The 18,753-nt window shown below is 38.1% G+C and overlaps 1 protein-coding gene across 2 annotated transcripts in view; it reads left to right on the top strand.

Annotated features, from left to right (window-relative positions):
- The window catches only part of arhgef9a (Cdc42 guanine nucleotide exchange factor (GEF) 9a), a 349,853-nt gene that overhangs the window by 323,161 nt on the left and 7,939 nt on the right, over positions 1 to 18,753 (top strand). Inside the window, exon 12 of one of the 2 annotated variants that reach the window (XM_060832122.1) lies at positions 1,499 to 1,742. The exons of the other annotated variant lie outside the window; for it this stretch is intronic. Within the exon in view, the coding sequence (XP_060688105.1) occupies positions 1,499 to 1,742 (244 nt within the window). The remainder of the gene's footprint in view (positions 1 to 1,498; positions 1,743 to 18,753) is intronic. 2 annotated transcript variants of the gene reach the window in all.

The raw sequence follows: 18,753 nt of genomic DNA, 5'->3' as shown, positions 1-18,753 counted from the left end.
ATATGACCAAGAGCTCAAGCCAGTTGCGGAGGATTCATTTTCAGGGGAGCATCTTTTCCTCCAATGCTTCTTTTGCAGGTTCTGTAGACTGAGAAGAATACAGAGTAGGGCTAATTGTATTCTGGTTGTAACAAATGAAACAGTAAATTGCTGCAGCAATCCTCAAAGTAAAGAGTTCTCTTTGCTCCTTCTTCATAATATTTGTGATCATTTTGTTACCAACTCCTGAAACAGAAAATTGTCTTTGCTTTGTATTCTGCCGAGATTTTTCATAATTTAAAAATCCTTTCCATTTCACCCTTTTTAGTATCTGTCTGATAAAGGATTTTAACAGGGTTGTTTACAAGAAACCGATTCCTCAGGTGCATAACAAAACAAATGGCAGTATCAAAGATAGAGATTCACCATTTACCACTAAAGTACTTGGAAATTTTTTCCACACAAAATGTCGTGAAAATCTAGAATTGTTCTCTCCACTGACTGTGAATACTGGATCAATTTATGTTGTTAAGACTGAAAAACATAATTCTTTTCTATCTGAGAAAAAATAGCAAAGACAATTAAATAGAGTGAAGGTATAACTATAAATCTATAAATAATCAAGGTCTAATAGAATGATGGAACAGACATAATGGGTTGAATGGCCACTGTTATTGCTATGTTCCGACCTTATATTTTGTCATATTGCAGTATCTTCTCATCCCAGAGAAGAGAAAACAGAAGACAGGATTCGAGGGCAATTATTTAGTTGGGAAGGAACTGTATCCAATCCTGACACTTTCTCATCTCCACCAGAATTAAGCTCTGACTGGGAAAGTCTGTGGCCATTGTTCTCACCCCTCGACTATTTGAGGCCCTTTTAGATGGCAAATTGAGTGCTCCAGCCCACCACTGTTTGGATTAAACCAGCTGTAAGTGGGCCTATCAACAAACGTCCTTCCCAGAGGGATAGCAAAAAGGAGTGCAAGCTGTAGGTCAGCTTGGGTTGAGGAAACTGAAGCAAAGGCATTCAATGTCAAATCAAGGGACTGGTCATCAGGCAGAGTAATCTCCCTGTCCCTACTTCTGACACACAGCCTCTCCTACCTGTGAACCCTCAACCATGACAGAAAGCCCCCAAAGGGGATGTCCTTGCTGCAAAAGCCTTTACGTCCTTTGTAGCACAGCTGAGCACAGGACCAGCTGGCCACTGATTAGCTAGTGGCTCACACAAGGTGGGAAATCTGCCTCTGGGATCTTGGTTCCAGGAGAAGACCCACAAGTGGCCGAACCACTTGGTGATTTACATGTGGTTTGGTGGGCATACCAAGAAGAGGTAGCACTGGTCTCTCTCAAGCTCTTCAGTTGGAAAGCCCCCAGTGACCCGAAAGATTCTGCCAATTGTTTCTCAGTGATAACAAAGCATTCTCATAACTAACATCAATAATTTTCAGGAATGAATCTTTACAGAGCCTTCTGTTATAACTTTTGTTGTTTCTCAATTTTTTTTTTCCTCAAGGATTTAATACGACGGGACATACTTTACTACAAATGCAGAATTGATATGGACAAATATGAAATAAATGACGTTATTGATGGAAGAGATGAGGAGTTTAATGTTAATGCCAAGAATGCCTTCAAACTTAAGAACAAGGAAACAGAGGAAGTGCACTTATTCTGTGTAAAGAAACCAGAGGAAAAGCAAAGATGGTTGCGAGCACTTCACGAAGAGAGGAAAATGGTTCAAGAAGATGAAAAGATAGGCAAGATTATTTGTTACTTCTCTTCCACTACATAAATATAAAATTTTCAGTGAGAACCGTATGAGATAACTTGCATTGTACATAGATGGCATTACAAAACAAGTTATATCAGTGAAATAAAAGAATGAGTGGGAGCAGAATATAAGAATTAGCTGTGTTGAAATAGTTCGTAGGTGCATTTGGGTCAGTAATGGGATACTGGTCAAATGATGGTCAAGGAAAGATCCTCAACTTCCAACTAGCCCTTATGCTAAAGTTAAACTTTTGTTTTACCCAAATGCTACAAGGTTCATTGGGAGGAAAGGACATTATTTTCAATTAATGCCAGCAATGGCTCTACCAACCCAAAAGAAGTTGGTTCAGATGTTGTCGCAGGCTATTTGTCTGTGTTGCCTTTGTCAGATGTGACCATTGCCAGAAGTGTTGTATTTTTGTTACTTGATGGCATATTGTCAATACAAAGTTGCCTCTGAAATTAATTCCCAACCTCATTGACATATGGATTGCTTGCAGTGGAGCACACTGCTGCAGTAACTTCACATTCTGATGGCTGAACATTAGACTGGGGTAAGTGTGTATCAGGCCCGAGCCTTATTTTAGAAACTAGGCAAATTATCCTTGCCAATGTTGTAAGAGTTTCCAATCCATGACTTCCTATTTTCTTGTGAACTGAAGTACCACAGTGGTATGCCTATTACCAAGGGTAGTAGAGTTCAACTAATGGTCGAGGTTGGGATTCTAGTTGCTTCAACTAATGTGACTCTCGTCCAGTGGCATGATTATTGAAAGATATCCTTATAATCCTGCAAAGCAAATGGACATCTCTTTGCATTTATATCTGTAAAAATATCCTGGGCTGATTTACACCTTCTTTTGTGCTTTATTAATTTTGTTGAAGCAATGCATTGTGCCATTATGCTTGGCAACAATGTCGAAAAAGTAGCTTTAGAAAGAGAGCTTATTCAACAATAATCAACTGAAAATGTTGCATTTGAAATTTTTAAAGAGAGAACTTGTGATTAAATTAAGCTTTTAACGGAATCAGCAATTCCCAACGATAATTTGATGGCTTTGTCAGATCTTTTCAATTGGATGTAGATAGAGTGAAAGGAATGAATACTATTCACGAGTTGACCTTGAAAGTGTAGTATGCAAGAATGATAGAATAAATCAGCTGGCATCTGCAGTGTGAGAGCAAGCTAACAATGGAATTCATTTAAATACCACACTTCAACTTGTGTAATTTCAAGACTGTTTATTGATACTTCACACGTATTAGTTTCTTGTTGGTGATCCAATTTGTACATCATCAATCCTGTCTGACTCAATGACTGCATTCCTGGAGGGTTTTTCTTATTATTATATGTTGATGAGTACATTAGCTTGGATCATTGTGAACATTCTGAAGCCGAGTTGAGAAACGAAATGAAATCAGAAAAGTTATTGATTTCTGTTAATGCTCAAGGATGTGGATTCTGAAGTGAATTGAATACAGACATGATTTTGAATGAAGCATAAGTTATTTTGGGTGCAATACAATCCATACTTACAATCCATGATAAGAGTGAGACAGTGTCATAATTTGACATCTCTATAGACAGGGATCACTAGATAACAGGCATGATCACAGAATCAAATAATTGCCATTGTTTCTCTCTATTTAATCTGTCCAGACTTTGTACCATTTTGAAATGTTTTGGTAAATCTCCCATAGCATTCTTTTTTCCAAGGAAAGCAGTCCTAACTTCTCAATCTATCTTTATAACCAAAGTTTCTCATCCCTGGAACCATTCTTGTGAAGTTTTTCTGCACTCCATCCAATGTATTCACATTTTCAAAATGTGAAATTGTACATAATACTCCAGATGAGATCCAACTGTGTTTTTAACCAAGTTCAACATAAGATTCTTGCACCTGTACTATATGCCCCTAATCAATAAAGCCTAGGATATAGTAGGATTCATTAACTGCTCCTTTCACCTGTCCTGCTACCTTTACCAACCCACAAATACAGCTGAGTTTCTGTGCTCCTGCACACTTTAGAGCAGTACTTTTTAATTTAGAACATCTTTCCATGCTCTTTTTGTCAAGGTGAATCACCTTGTAGTTTTTGACATTGGGCTTCAGCTTTCACCTATCTGCTTACTTCACTAGCTTGTCTTTTTGAAGTTCAAAAAACTAATTTTTCTTTCCTTTTCTCCCTGAAGGTAATTATAATGCCATAACTGTTTGACTAAGATCAAGAAATTCATCACAGACCTAGCATTGCATATATAAGCATTGGTTGCTTCACAACAGCATGGTGGCTCAGTGGCTACCACTGCTGCCTCACAGCACCAGGGATTCAGGTTCAACTCCTGCTTCAGGTGACTGTGTGGCATTTGCACACTCTCCCCATGTCTAACTGGGTTGACTCCAAGTGCTCTGGTTTCCTCCTATAGTCCAAAGGTGGGCAGGTTAGATAAATTAGACATGCTAAATTGCCTACAGTGTATGGGGATGTGTAGGTTAGGTGGATTATCAATGGAGAATACAGGGATAGGGTAAGGGGCGAAGCTGGGTGGGATGCTTTTGGAGAGTTGGTGTGGACATGTTGGGCTGAACAGCCTGTTTCAACATTGTAGGAATGCAACTTAAAAACACCTCTCTTACAATAAAGATTTGAGTATACAGCAGAAAATAACTTACTAACCTGACACATCAGTACAGTATTTGGGGGCTTTTATGTTGCCACAGGTCTTTGAAGATCCTACGACTGTTCAAAAAAACAGGAACCTTCCCAGGCTCAAAACCAAAAGTCCCAAAATATTTTAAATTGTTTTTCTTCTGTTTTGTTTTTAGGAAATTAACAACTCTGATGGGCTGCCATATTTGCCCAGATAAAACAGAGTTATACAAATTCATACAAAATTACAATAAGTTTAAAATTGACAAGCTGAGAAGTGTGGGAAAAAATTCCTTTGTTCCATGATACTTTTTGTTTTACAATTGAGAAGCATGCCCTGTGTAGGGTTTGTAGGGTTTCATGATTAAAAATTGCTATATCTGCTCCTGTTTTCATAAATTAACAGAAAATCATCCATTGGGAATGTGTGATTTTCTGATATACATTTCTAGTATTTGTCAGGAAGAGGAGACATTGCAGTGGAATTTTTACCTCATAATTGTTGACTCACCACTGATTATTCATAGAAGCAGCTTAATGAAAAAAATGGTAAGACTGGAATGCCACTGTATTGTAATGAAATACCTTGTTAGACATTTCTAAGTTATGGGTAAAAAGTGAGGTCTGCAGATGCTGGAGATCAGAGCTGAAAATGTGTTGCTGGTTAAAGCACAGCAGGTCAGGCAGCATCCCAGGAACAGGAAATTCGACGTTTCGGGCCAGAGTCTGATGAAGGGCTCTGGCCCGAAACGTCGAATTTCCTGTTCCTTGGATGCTGCCTGACCTGCTGTGCTTTAACCAGCAACACATTTTCATTTCTAAGTTATGCTTTGCATAACAAATAAAATCTAGTCCAGTTTTTTTAAAGATACCTTTCTCATATGACTGAGAAGCAGGTGGTGCAAGTCCACTGCATATTGCCTGCTACCCAGAAGATATTTTGAAATCAATCTTATTTCTGTAGCAAACTCCTGGCCTGGATTTGAGCTCTTCGCTGGCTTTATACAATACTGCTAAAAAGCGTAGGAGGAATTTCTAGACAACCACTACATTTGTGTTAAAGGGTTGAACAGTTTTTGACAAATGAAAATTTCATCTTAGCCTGAAACTCTGCTGGAATACAGAACCACAACGTTCCTGCTTGGTGGATGTAGCTATGGAATTGCAGCTTCAGGAAATGGTGAAAGGAGGCTTGTTCTCTTTGGCCTCCTCCTCATAAGACCATTTTTGGATTGTGTTATAGGAGTTTGAAAAAAGTATAAATGCAGTATCCAACAATCAGAAGGCCTTGAAATAAATGAGAAAAAGGTTTCTCAGGAGAACATTTGCCATCTCTTTCCACCTAGTAACATATAGATGTCTTAAATGTTTTCTCCCAACACATATACTTTAACTACAGTGCATTTATAGCACACATTCAATTCTGTAGCTCTTTCAAAGTTTACCAGCATGTCCAAGCTGCAGCAAGCATATTATTCAGATAAATGGACTGGATTTTCTAAGGAATGGTAATCATACACAGATTGCAATTTTTCTCTGTTTATGTTGTAAATAAAGAGTTTTGTACTTCTAACATTGGATTCTGAACAGGCTTCCTCAGAAATGCAGAGCCGTAGTTTAAATTTGACATGTCCCTCATAGTACAGTATAGTCAGGGGAAGGCAAATCATATCCACAGTTTCACAGCAGCTAGTTACCTTGTTTTGTGTTCCAGAACACTGACCATTTTTACATTTATCGACTGGTACCTGATGCAATTTCTGAACATCTATATATGGCCAGTCAGCACCAACATTAATGCCCTAATAAAGGCCCTGAAAATCTGTAGCTCATCCAACATACACCTATTATAATATTAACAAAAGGTTTCTTAATTAGATTGGAATCTATGTTGAAACACAATGTGTACGGTCTCAGCCTATAACAGTGGTTTGCTGTGTAGCTGGTTCACAGCAGAACTACTAAATATTCAAGAATTTGTACTATAAAGTGAAGTCACTGTAGTCTTACCAGACCATAGAGAAGCTCTCTTATTGGAGTGAGATGTGGTTTAACCTGAGGGTCACCATGCCTCAAGCAAAGGGAAAAGTTGAGAAGGAGAGACACTTATGATAGCCTCAACCAGTGCAGGAACTGAACCAATGTTGTTGGCACTAATCTGCAACACAAACAAGCCATCCAATCAATGGAGGAACCAAACACCAGTTATGCATTTGCAGCTGAAGACATAGAAATCAGTTGGCAATCTGCTTCATAACTAATAATGTATAATATTGTCTAAAATAAATGAACTTATAGAGTTAATCCCTGACAAAGAGTTGACTATTAGATCATTATCATGAGGAATGGGGCACTGAACGTTATGTTCCCATTAGCTTGCTCCATTTTTATGCCCCAGTGGAGATATCCCTGATCATTGACTAATGAGGAGCTGAAGTGGGCCCTATTTTGAGTTCAGATTGCCATTTTGGCCTGCACTCACAAGCACAGCTAATGAGAGATTCTAGAAATCACCTTCTCCTTCCCAACACTTTCCCTCCTCCAGATGGTCACTGTTCAATCAGAGATTTCATTTCCGTCAGAAGCAGAGTCCTGGATATGCCTGCCTTGGCCTTCAGAGTTTTCTGACAAGTGCATCCCAACACTTGCAGTGAAATCTGCACCATAGTGAATTTTCAGGGTGGAAATATTAAATATTGTAAAAAGAGAATGTCTGCTGGCATCCCAAAGTGGCTACAGTACGTGTTCAAAATGTTCAGTATTCCTGCCTGTGCTGTCAATGATGTCATTCTGTCCTGTTAGCTCATATTTATTGGGCTGACTTGGGCACTTGTAATTTTTTCCATTGGCAAAGAAGTTCATAACATGCGTGTATACACAGAATAGACAGTAGGAACTTTTGGGGAGTTTTGGGAGATACAGCCTTGTATAAAATACTGAGTCTATCTGCTTGGCATATCTATTCACTATTGCTACAACTAGTCACTGGACAAGGGTCTCAATTCATTGTGATTCCAATTGGAATACCCCCAAACCATTGTATTCTCAGATAAGAAGGCAGGAACCAGCTCCTTTACTGTTCTTTACTCAACAACCTTGCCTTGCATCAATTGGTCACAACACTTAACACAAGGGATTCCTTCCCTGTAGGATACATTTCCTAATTCTGATGTATTTATGTTTTGAAAGGAGCCAATTTTACCAGCCTTTTTTGAGTTAAGAAAAGAGTGAGTTTATTAGTTTTACCAAAAATTATTTTAAAAAAACACAACACATATATATATAGATCAGATGTTGGGATGTTGTTCTCCTGTAGATGCTGGTTTGAAGTTGCCCATTGGCTGTTTGCTCTACTCGGCCAACCATCCAACCCAAGATTTGGGTCCGCCATGTGGATAACACCTTTGTCATCACTAAATGAAACAAATTAGAGGAAACCTTCAAGATCATCAATAATACCCTTATTGGCATAAGATTCACTAAAGAGGAGGAAAACAACAACAAACTGCCATTCCTATATGTCACAGTTGAGCGAACAGCCAATGAGCAACTCCAGACCAGCGTCTACAAGAAAACAACACATATAGACCAAATATTGAACTACAGAAGCAATCATCCCAAAATCCACAAATGAAGCTACACCAGAACATTATTTCAATGAGCCAACACACACTGCAGCACAGAGAAACTGCAGAGCAGAGGAAAATCACCTATTCCGTGTATTCAAAAAGAATGGGTACCAATGAACACAGTCTGCCAATTTCTCAGCAACATACCGAAACAAGCAGATAAACACATCCAGAAACATTATCACTCACCCCTACATCAAAGACATCTTGGAAATGGTTGCCAGACTACTCAGACCCCTTGGCATCATGGTAGCCCACAAATCCACCAACACACTAAAAAGCAGCCAATGAACTTGAAAGACCCTATACAATGAACAAAACTAATGTCATTTACAAAGTACCATGTAAGGACTGTAACAAACACTACATCGGACAAACAGGCAGAAAACTAGCCACCAGGATACATGAACACCAACTAGCCACAAAATGACTTGACCCTCTCTCACTAGTATCCTTACATACAGATAAGGAAGGATACTATTTTGACTGGGACAACACATCCATCTTAGGACAAGGCAAACAGAGAGACGCACGAGAATTCCTAGAAGCATGACATTCCAACTGGAACTCTATCAACCAACACATCGAGTTCGACTTCATTTACCACCCCCTGAGAAAAAGAACAGGAAATAACATCACCAACCCAAAGGAACCCAAATAGAAAGCAGGAATCATGTACACTGCTTCACCTGAGGCCCACTGAAAATGTTACCTAATAGGGCGATGAAACGTCTGCTCAGCAAGCAAACCTACATCCAATGAATTACATTCTTAGAATTTACATTCCCAGTTACCTTTGGCTTTATGTCTTTTTTATTGTTTTTTAAATAAAAGATTTGAATTTCTTAAACATTAAATATATCTTTAGTAGTTTGGGGCTACGATCCACTATCATGATATTCTGGAATGGCTAATGTTTCACTTGTTTTCTACTTGCAACTTGATGCAAACTTCACCTCCTCTGTATAGGCTCAGACCAGTAGATTGAGGACATATTCTGGCTAAATATAGAAGGAGTTAGTAGAGATGCTGTTATACAAGTAAATATAACAGTGTGTGTCAACTTCCTTAGAAGTAAAATATTTTGAACAGTGAAAGGCACAATTAATGCCTCAGAATTCAAAGCAGTATCTACTGCAAATACAAATTGGTAAATGTCCAAAAGTGAAATATAACTAAAGGTATGCCTAATTATTTTTGAATAATGAGAATTATACTTGTGTGGTTCATTTTAGAGAGAAATATCTCAAGGTAATTTTATAGGCAGGAAGGAATGAAGACAACATTTAGGAAATATGATCTAAGAAATAATTCAAGATATAGATTTTAAAAGGTAAGATGAAATAACACGAGGAGACAGGATTTAGAACACCATGGTTTCAAGATGGAAATTAGTGATTAATAAATGATTTGCCACTGTGCTCATAAAAGGGTTTTTTTGAGACTATTACTCTGTGAAATGAAAACTCCATTTGGTTTGACGTGAGCAAGAGGGGTACGTAATTGGGACAATGCAGAATATCATACAAACCTTGTAGTTGTTGGCATGTTGGAGACTGCAAAAGATTGAGACATGAACTGGAGAAATTTAGCCCTGGACTTGACATAGACATTGTTTTAGTGATTTTTATCAAGTGGGGCTGGAAGATATTGCTACCAAAGCAATTCTGTACCATTATTTAAAGTTTCACAGTTTCATCAACAGCAGAACAGTAACTCTGATTTAGAAATAGTCCCTTTCTGTATTAATAAAATAACTCCAGTTGAACTTGATTATTGACCTTTGTGAAAAGTGAAATGCATTAATGAACAGATTGGGCCACTGATTTAAAAGCTTAGGAATACATCTTCCTCACTGCTTATGAGTACACCAAGCAGATTTATAATTTAAAGAGTTTTAAAATCTGAAATAATGTAATTCCTTGCATACTTCCAAAATTGTTGTGCCTGCATCAAGAAATACTTCAAATTATAGTGCTGTAGTACACCTAAGAATATATAATATTGATGAAAGCTTGTTTTTCCATTTGTTTTGCAAGTGCAACATTAGTGCTGGAAAGGTACAACAGGTTATGCAGCATCCAAGGAGCAGGAAAATCGATGTTTCGGGCAAAAGCCCTCCATCAGGAATAACCTCACTGCAAATCTTCTTCCAAGGATTCCTACTTTGAAGAAGTTCTCCTCATTCCTGATGAAGGGCTTTTGCCCGAAACATCGATTTTCTTGATTCTCAGATACTGCCCTGACCTGCTGTGCTTTTCCAGCACCACTCTAAGCTTGACTCCAATCTCCAACATCTGCAGTACCCACTTCTGCCATGGATAAAAATATTACCCAGGCTTCAATCAACACTTGATTTTAGAGATGGATTTTGTACTATTGAAAAGTTATGAATTAGAAGTACAGTACAGATTCCCAACTGGGCAGTTGATCCAGTGAGAACTAATAATGTTCAAAAAGGACATTTATTATTTAGATAATTATATCAAAAGGACATTTAGATATTTATTTGGGAATGGGATTAAGGGTTCTAACAGCAATTAGAGAGACAAATAAAAACTGTGACATATGATGGAACCAATTCCCTCAATGTTCTGATCTCATATATTCTCATTTAATCAAAACCAAAACACTAAAGATGTGATCTGCCTAGGCCACTGTCTTCCGGCTTACCTTCTTTGATGCTGCAGTATATTTCAGCATGTATTTGCTGTGTACAGTACTACTGCACTGTTGTTTAACATTTTAGTTAGATTTTTATGCTCAGTAAAGTCAAAATTTTTAAATTCTAGGTCTTACACTTTTTCCAAGAACAATTTTCACACCATCCATAAAACACTTGGAGCATCTATTATTCCTTCTATTTTACTGCACCCTACATTTAATTGTAACTATTGCATGTTACAAATTTTATTTCACTAATTTTGCAGTTCTTTTGCTATTGCCACCTACCTAACTGCTCCATCTCCACCTTTACAAATCTGGCCATCCATTTGTTTTCTAGGTTTGTGTTCTAAGAAGAATTTAAGAATAGTGGATGTGTGGCTTCACCTTCTCAGATGTTTTGTCTGTGTTTCTGTATGTCTTTATAGAATAATGACGACGATTAAGGGAATTGCAAACAATTTATTGCAAGACTTTGTGAAATTGAAAGCTTTTTCTCATTTCATAGCAACATCTGTAATAAGTGGTGAGCAGATTCATGTTATTGTCTTAATTAAGCATTACTGGGGGTGCTGCCATTTATATTTTGGTTCTCCTCTTCCATGATTTATTTTTTATTACATGGTAGTTTTATCATTCCTGTTATGGGTCTTATCCTGATAGGAATTCTGGCATGATGACAGTGAGTAAGGAGGAATGCCTGCCAAGAAAGGAAATTAATGGATGGGGAGAAAGCTACGCAAGTGACTCATGTTTTTAATCAAATCTGCAATGAGAGACAGAAATAACTTCTTGTCTGATTTCTCAGAGTGTGGAAGTATCGTTTCTTCAAATCACATTCTGGAATATTCATTGATAGATGTAAAAAATGTTCAAATGAGAAAAATCAGTCATTATTTATTTCACACATTGATGCCAGGCAGTAGACAAACCTTAATCTTCATTCCGATGTGCATTCATTCACAGCAAAACAGATGCTTCACAGGGAAACCCACTGAGGTGAAATTAACATGCTTGTACAAGTTATTTTTTTCTTAACCTTTCTCCTTTTTCTGTCCTTCACTGCTGAAGGTACTGAAGCTTGCTAAGGCATGTTTCCAAATTTACCAGTGCCAAATAAACTGCACTCACATGTAATGATTGTAGATTTCTGCTCAAAATGAAAGTTCTTGAATGTAAATGTGTAAAGGTAAGTTCCACCGGACCATTGGGCTGGTATCTCGTTACAGAGATAACTGGTGGTGGTGGTGGTGGTGGTGGTGGTGGGTTAACCTGAGGGTCACCATGCCTCTGGTGAGGGGAGAGTCCTTCATGACAAACTTAGCAGTGTGGCAATTAGGCCCATGCTGTTAGTGTTACTCTACATTGCAATCCAAGCTGTCCAGCCAACTGAGCTAACTAACCTCCAACCTGTAATTAGATCATAATACTAAAACATTATCTTTCAAAAGTACAAGAATCACAGTGATGCAGCACAGAAGGAGGTTATTTGGTCCATCATGTCACTTCTGGTTCTTGAAGGAACATTAAAATTCATTTCACTCCCCTGTATTTTCACTCAGTCTGTGTAACTTGCTCATTTCAAGTCTTCATACCTTGCATTTTTGAAGGATATTGTTGAAAATATTTTCAACATTTTTCTGGCACTGCATTCCAGTTCATTGTAACAATCTCTCTGCCACCACCACCACTGGCCCCACCCTGAACATCCCCCAGTTGAGGGAAAATAAAAATCCCCTCTCTCCATTTTGGTTCTTTTGTTGAAACTTTAACTCCGTGTCTTGTCAATAAGGACTTAGTTCCACTGTAAACAGTTTCTTCTTATTAACTATATCAAGTACTTTAATGATTTTAAAAGGCTGTAATAAATTTATCCTTAACTTTTTCTGCTGTAAGGAGAATAAACCTAGCTTTGGGATTTTCCATCTTGCAGGCCAAGTATAAGGATGGCAATGTTCAGTGGTAAGTGACTCCACTCCTCCAAATGAGAAACCTCCCGCACCCCCCTCGACCAGCTTAAATTTCAATCAGCTTGTTAAGAGCTGACTGACAAGCTTCTTAGTGAATCACAGGCCTCAATATTGAAGCCCCATCTCCCTAGAAGCTGTAACCTAATCCAAAGCCAGCAAATTCTAGGTCCAGAGGTCCTCATTGACAGCCTAGACTAAAGAAAATGTTTTATTTCAGGACTCTCATGGTGGGTTCTAGGAGGTATGGTCAAAGGCAGACAGCTGGCTTTCAACCCTGAGCCTCTTACCCTCAACCCCAGACAGATTGTCTTTATTTCCTAATAAACCAGATATTTTTCTTATCTGCTGTGAAGGCAGTAATCAGGTAGGTGCTGAGTTGAGGCCCATAAATGGCCATGAGTTGACCACTTGAGGGCTTTAACTGCAGGAGGGTTGAGAAATTTCCCAATGGAAATTTCCCAAGTTTCTCTTCTATCCCAGCAAAACACTAAAGTGGCACGAAGAGGTCAAGTATCTCATCAAGGCCAACTGACCCAATTATTTGTGCTGCCTTGCCATTTTTGGTGAGGGTAAAATTACAGCCCAGTATCTTACTGTATAACGAAAATAAGATACTTTATTAAAATGACCTAATTTTAGATCTGGTAAAGGTTGCAAATCTGAAAATCAGGATTTGGAGATGCCGGTGTTGGACTGGGTGTATAAAGTTAAAAATCACACAACACCAGGTTATAGTCCAACAGGTTTAATTGGAAGCACACTAGCTTTTGGAGCACCACTCCTTCATCAGGTGGTAGTGGAGGACACAATTCTAAGGCACAGAATTTATAGCAAAAATTTACAGTGTGATGTAACTGAAATAAAAAGTTGAAAAATAACTTGATTGACTCAAATTTTTGCTATAAATTCTGTGCCTTAGAATTGTGCCCTCCAATATCAACTGTAGAAGGAGCGGTGCTCTGAAAGCTAGTGTGCTTCCAACTAAACCCAGTGGACTATAACCTCATGTTGTGTGATTTTTAACTGAAAATCAGAATCTGTCTTTTCTTTGCAACAGCTGACTGACGATTCTGAAATTGTCTCATTGTAGGTTTGTGTTTCAAATATCATTCCCTTGACCTGAGAAAAGAAGAAGGATTAGTGTTGAATCCCACTGTAGTGATTGGAATGATATCAGTCAAGTGGATATCATAGCATATGAGTTCCCTAATTGGGGCCGTTAACCTGGTTCAATCAGGGAGCCTTGGCTGATGGGTAGAAACAAGAGTATCAGGGGCTCTAATCACACTAGGAGCTGGCTTTGAGCCTGTTGGTCAGTATCATGTGCTATGCACATATAAATAAAGGGTGGCTTGGTGACAGGATGCCAACCTATGTGGAGTTACTTCACCCACTTTAGCTAACATCTGAGTTGAGAGGGCTTTACATGATTTATAAGGAGCAGCATGTCTGCCAAGAACCACAAGTGCTGGAAAGTGGAGCAGGAAATGCGTGCTAGATTGGATAAGTAAAACTACCTAAAGGCGTTGTCATGTGAACGGGATTACAGTATAAATTACAATATGAGCTGTCCAGAGTTCTGGCCAAGTTAGTCCATAGATATCAAATGTTGTCTAGCAGCTACCAAGAAAATTAAAATTAACCTGCTAGAGTTAGTTACAGGAAAAAAACAGGCACACTAACACTGTTAGCAAAGTCAGAATGCTATCATAGTTGGAAAGCAGTAAATCAGTAAACACAAGTTGTGATGCCAATAGTCAGGATCATGAGTCCAACATTAATGGTCACACCAGCAGTGTTACTGGCTATAGTGCTGGAAAGCATATATATTTCAGGTATTGGTTCCCAAAAAGGTTATTTCTCTACGTTTTTATGTATGGATCAAGCGTGAAGAATTGAAACTGAAAGTGTGCTTAGAATGTGTGGGGCCCTTTCCATTGCTTGTGTAGGTGAAGGTGCTGAGGTTGAGGTGATTCCTGAGATATTAAGTATGTATCCCAAATGACAAACAGGCCCTGGGCAAGGTTCCACAAGTTGGTTCACTTCCAGTCGGATACCTCAATAGTTTAACTCCCAGCTGATGAGGGGTTATTTGGTTCCCTTCTTTATTCATTTATCAAATTACCCCCACCTTCCCTCAGTTGGTTGCATCAGGCTTAATTTTTAAATTATCTCTCTATTGTTTTTCTGCCTTTCACTCAAAACAAATGAATTTATGTTTAAAGAAAAAGCTGATTTAACCAGGCTCTCTCAACAAAAGGTTGAGTTTATGAGTTACTAAACAAAAACAAGACCTAATGCGGCACATGTGCATACAAATTGGGAACAAGCAGTAAATCTTAAATAAAGGTAACAGTTGTATGACATACAGATCAGTCTCTCTGGGTAGTTTGGGAGGTGTAGACAATGGACTATTGAGAATTGAATGGCTGATTTCAGGATTCTTAACTGAAAATGTGTTGCTGGAAAAGCGCAGCAGGTCAGGCAGCATCCAAGGAACAGGAAATTTGACTTTTCGGGCATAAGCCCTTCTTCCTTCCTGAAGAAGGGCTTATGCCCGAAGCGTCGAATTTCCTGTTCCTTGGATGCTGCCTGACCTGCTGCGCTTTTCCAGCAACACATTTTCAGCTCTGATCTCCAGCATCTGCAGACCTCACTTTCTCCTTCAGGATTCTTAAGCTTTACAGTTTGTTGAAGTTCTTTTTGTCCTATTTCCTTTTTACAACTGGCTTGGTAACAGCACTCAGAATGGGAAGCTCTTTCTGTCCTATCTCCTCTTGACCGACTTGCTAACTAGTTGGCTTCTCACACTCAAATTGTGTGAATACCGTTACCTGCAATGCAGTGACTGGGTCTTCAACTCTGACCTTGACAGAACACTAACATTGAACCCAGATTTGTAAACATAGGTGCCTCAGTTCACTTCAACTGCTTCAGTAGTATACCTTCTTCTGCAGGCCTGGGTTGCAATCAGTTTTTAACTGCTGTTTTTGTTTGCTGGGATGGCAAAGCACAAAACATGTCTTCAATAGGTGGCTTTCCACTGAGAGGAAAACAATAGTCAGCCCCACCATTATCTTTTCCTGTTATGTTTCTCTCACTGTTATTGAAGTTTCCCTGACAGGTGTGAATTTCATGGGTCCCACAGAAGATTTTTCCAGCAATGAGTTTACGTCTGTGATCTTTTTTGGTTGTAGGAGTAGTACTCTTTAAAAAATAAACATATTTTGGTATTAAAAGTTAAAAAAAGTCCATAGTATATCAGAATTCTGATCCATTCTTATGATGTGAAGTACCCACAAAAAGCACGTTGGCATTATTCATAGGCACAGTCCATGTTTTCACCTTCAATTAAAGTATATTCTTTTAGACTGGGAATAATTACTGATCAATACTGAATAACCTTTAACCATATGTAAGGATATGTCAAAACAAGTAGCATTAAACATTTTGTTTGGCTGCTATAGTTTGGAATATCAAAGATGAAATTAACACTGTTAATATATTGTGAAATAACTGAAACCGCTTTATTTAATAGATTGTGTCATGTTAAGACCATCTTTTGTTCTAACAGAAATGGTCACAGACTCATTGTTACACTTATAACTCTCTATCCATGTGCAATGGCAGAAATTAGTTCCTGAACTTGTTTTTTAGGTTAGCTAATACTTGAATCCCAATGAATGTAATATGGTCCACCCCTACCAGTTTCCTAGAAGCCATTGGAAATAATAAACAGGTTTAACGATAGTGCAATTTGATTCAAAAAAATTAAACTCAGGGCCAGATTTGTGCAGAGTATTCTCATGAAACCTCTGAATCATATCGCAGAATGTGGTCGGTTTAATATCTAGTGAGGTGGGTTTCCTGTCATGTTGGCAACATGCCATCTCACTGCAGCTGAGCACCACAAAATAAAAGGAAAATGCCAAAAAGCAGACAGCAGCTACTGTGCTATTAGGCATGATTATAACTATTTCTGAGACATTTCATGAGCTTACACCCAGGGTTTAAAGTCCCAAAGGCTATGTTGCATTGCCCAACCTCAAATCATTAAATAAACCTCTCAATACATTATGATAGCTTCAGAGTTAAAACTAGTCATGGCCTTCTCTGGCTTTCATGTATTTTTCAGCAGGGGTCTTTGAATAGTTACAAGGAATAGGAATCCTAATTTAATATTTTGTTTTTGTCATGTGATGAGGCCACATTTTTTTTCATTCATTCATGAGATTTAGGAGTTGATGGATAAGCTAACATTTATTGTCCATTCCTAATTGCTTTTGATAAGGAAGCAACTCACCACAACCTACTCGAGGATAACTAGGAATGGGCAGTAAATCCTGACCTAACTAGCAATGCCTCCATCCCATGAGTAAATAAAAAATTACTTTTACCATCTTCACTGAATTCAGCTAATGCAAACAGACTCAATTGAATTTGTAACTTTCCTAGAGTATATGATTCAATTTTATATTTCACCCGACGAAGGGCCAGTGTTTCCAAAGCTAGTGCTTCCAAATAAACCTGTTGGACTATAACCTGGTGTTGTCTGACTTTTGACCTTGTCCACCCCAGCCCAGCACCAGCACCAGCACCTCCACATCTTAAAACATTTAGAAAAAGCTAAGCTACTATACTAAGGTATATTTATATTTCTAATGATAAGAAAAGAAAAGCTGTCCATTAGATCTCTTTGAATGTTAGACATTTTCCTTGCAGTCAGAGGTAGAGAAGCAAAGCTCGACACAGCTTCAGCAATACAATTGCACAGTGTAAGTTTTGTCAATAATTGCTAGAGTGGCAATGATCATCGAATATCATAAAAATCCATGAGAGCTTGCTATGTATGAACAGGAGTAAGCCATTTGACCATTGAATCTGATCCTCCATTCAATGAGATTATGGCTAATCTGAAAATCTTCAATTCCAGCTTTTTGCCTTATCCTTTAATAGCTCTTGATTATGGAATTGATTAAATATTTGTCAATCTCAGTTTTGAATCTTAATACTGCCCTTTGAAGTAAAGCATTCCACAGATTCACTACCCTCTAAGAGAAGAAATTCCTCTTTAGTTCTGTTTTAAATGGGAGATTCCTCACACTGGAATTATGTCCTCTGGTCTTAATCTCTCCCACAAGAGGAAACAACCTCTTCATATCTAAATTGAAAAGCCTGTAAGAGACTTCAACGTTTCAAAAAGGTTGTCTTTAATCCTTCTAAACTCCAATGAGTACAAGCCCAACCAACTTAAATTCTCCTGATAAGAAAAGTTCTTCCATACCTGGATCCAACCTAGTTTTCCAGGACTGCCTCTAATATCTTTGCTTAGATAATGGGAGAAAAATTGTTTACAGTACTCCTGGATTAGTTTGACTAGAATTGAAGAAATGTCACTGGACATGAAATATTAACTATGTTTTCTGCCTACAGACACTGCCAAACCTGCTGAGTTTCTCCAGCAATTTCAGTTGCTGTTTGATTTTGGTCTGAGTAGTGCTTTATATAATTTTAGCAAGACTTCCTTGTGCTTCTGCATTCTTTCCGCTTTTGTTACGGCTGAAGTGCCTCACATTTACCTACATTACATTCCAACTGCCAAGTTTTCAACTGTGTATATCTCTCCACACACATTGTGTCATTCCCACTACTTGCTTTCCCAATTATTTTTCTGTCACTTGCAAACTGGTAGCTATAGATTCTCTTCTGTCATCCAAGTAATTAATATTGATAATAATTATGTATTTGAAGTTGTCTGAGTTGCAAACACTTTTTAAAATATGTTCTCTGTGGATCACCTTAGCGTTCGGCAGAGCCTACATGCTGCAACTGCAACACATGAACCAACCCATCATCTCTACTACACTTTATATCAGTTATTAATTAAGTCATTCAAGTATCCCTACTATTTTCACTTGAAGAATTCCCACTCTGAAACATTTATTTTTATTGCATTTTTATGGACTAGTATCAATCTTGAACCTAACAAGCTATTCTTAAGAAATATGGCATTAAAAGACTAGACAGCTAAGCATGAATTAAGTATCTTATTTTTAGTTTAAAACTAGGAAAAGGTACCAGTC

This window comes from Hemiscyllium ocellatum, chromosome 11 (assembly GCF_020745735.1).
Source record: "Hemiscyllium ocellatum isolate sHemOce1 chromosome 11, sHemOce1.pat.X.cur, whole genome shotgun sequence".
NCBI classification, from domain to species: Eukaryota; Metazoa; Chordata; class Chondrichthyes; order Orectolobiformes; family Hemiscylliidae; genus Hemiscyllium; species Hemiscyllium ocellatum.
This window is presented reverse-complemented; position numbering and strand designations above follow the sequence as displayed.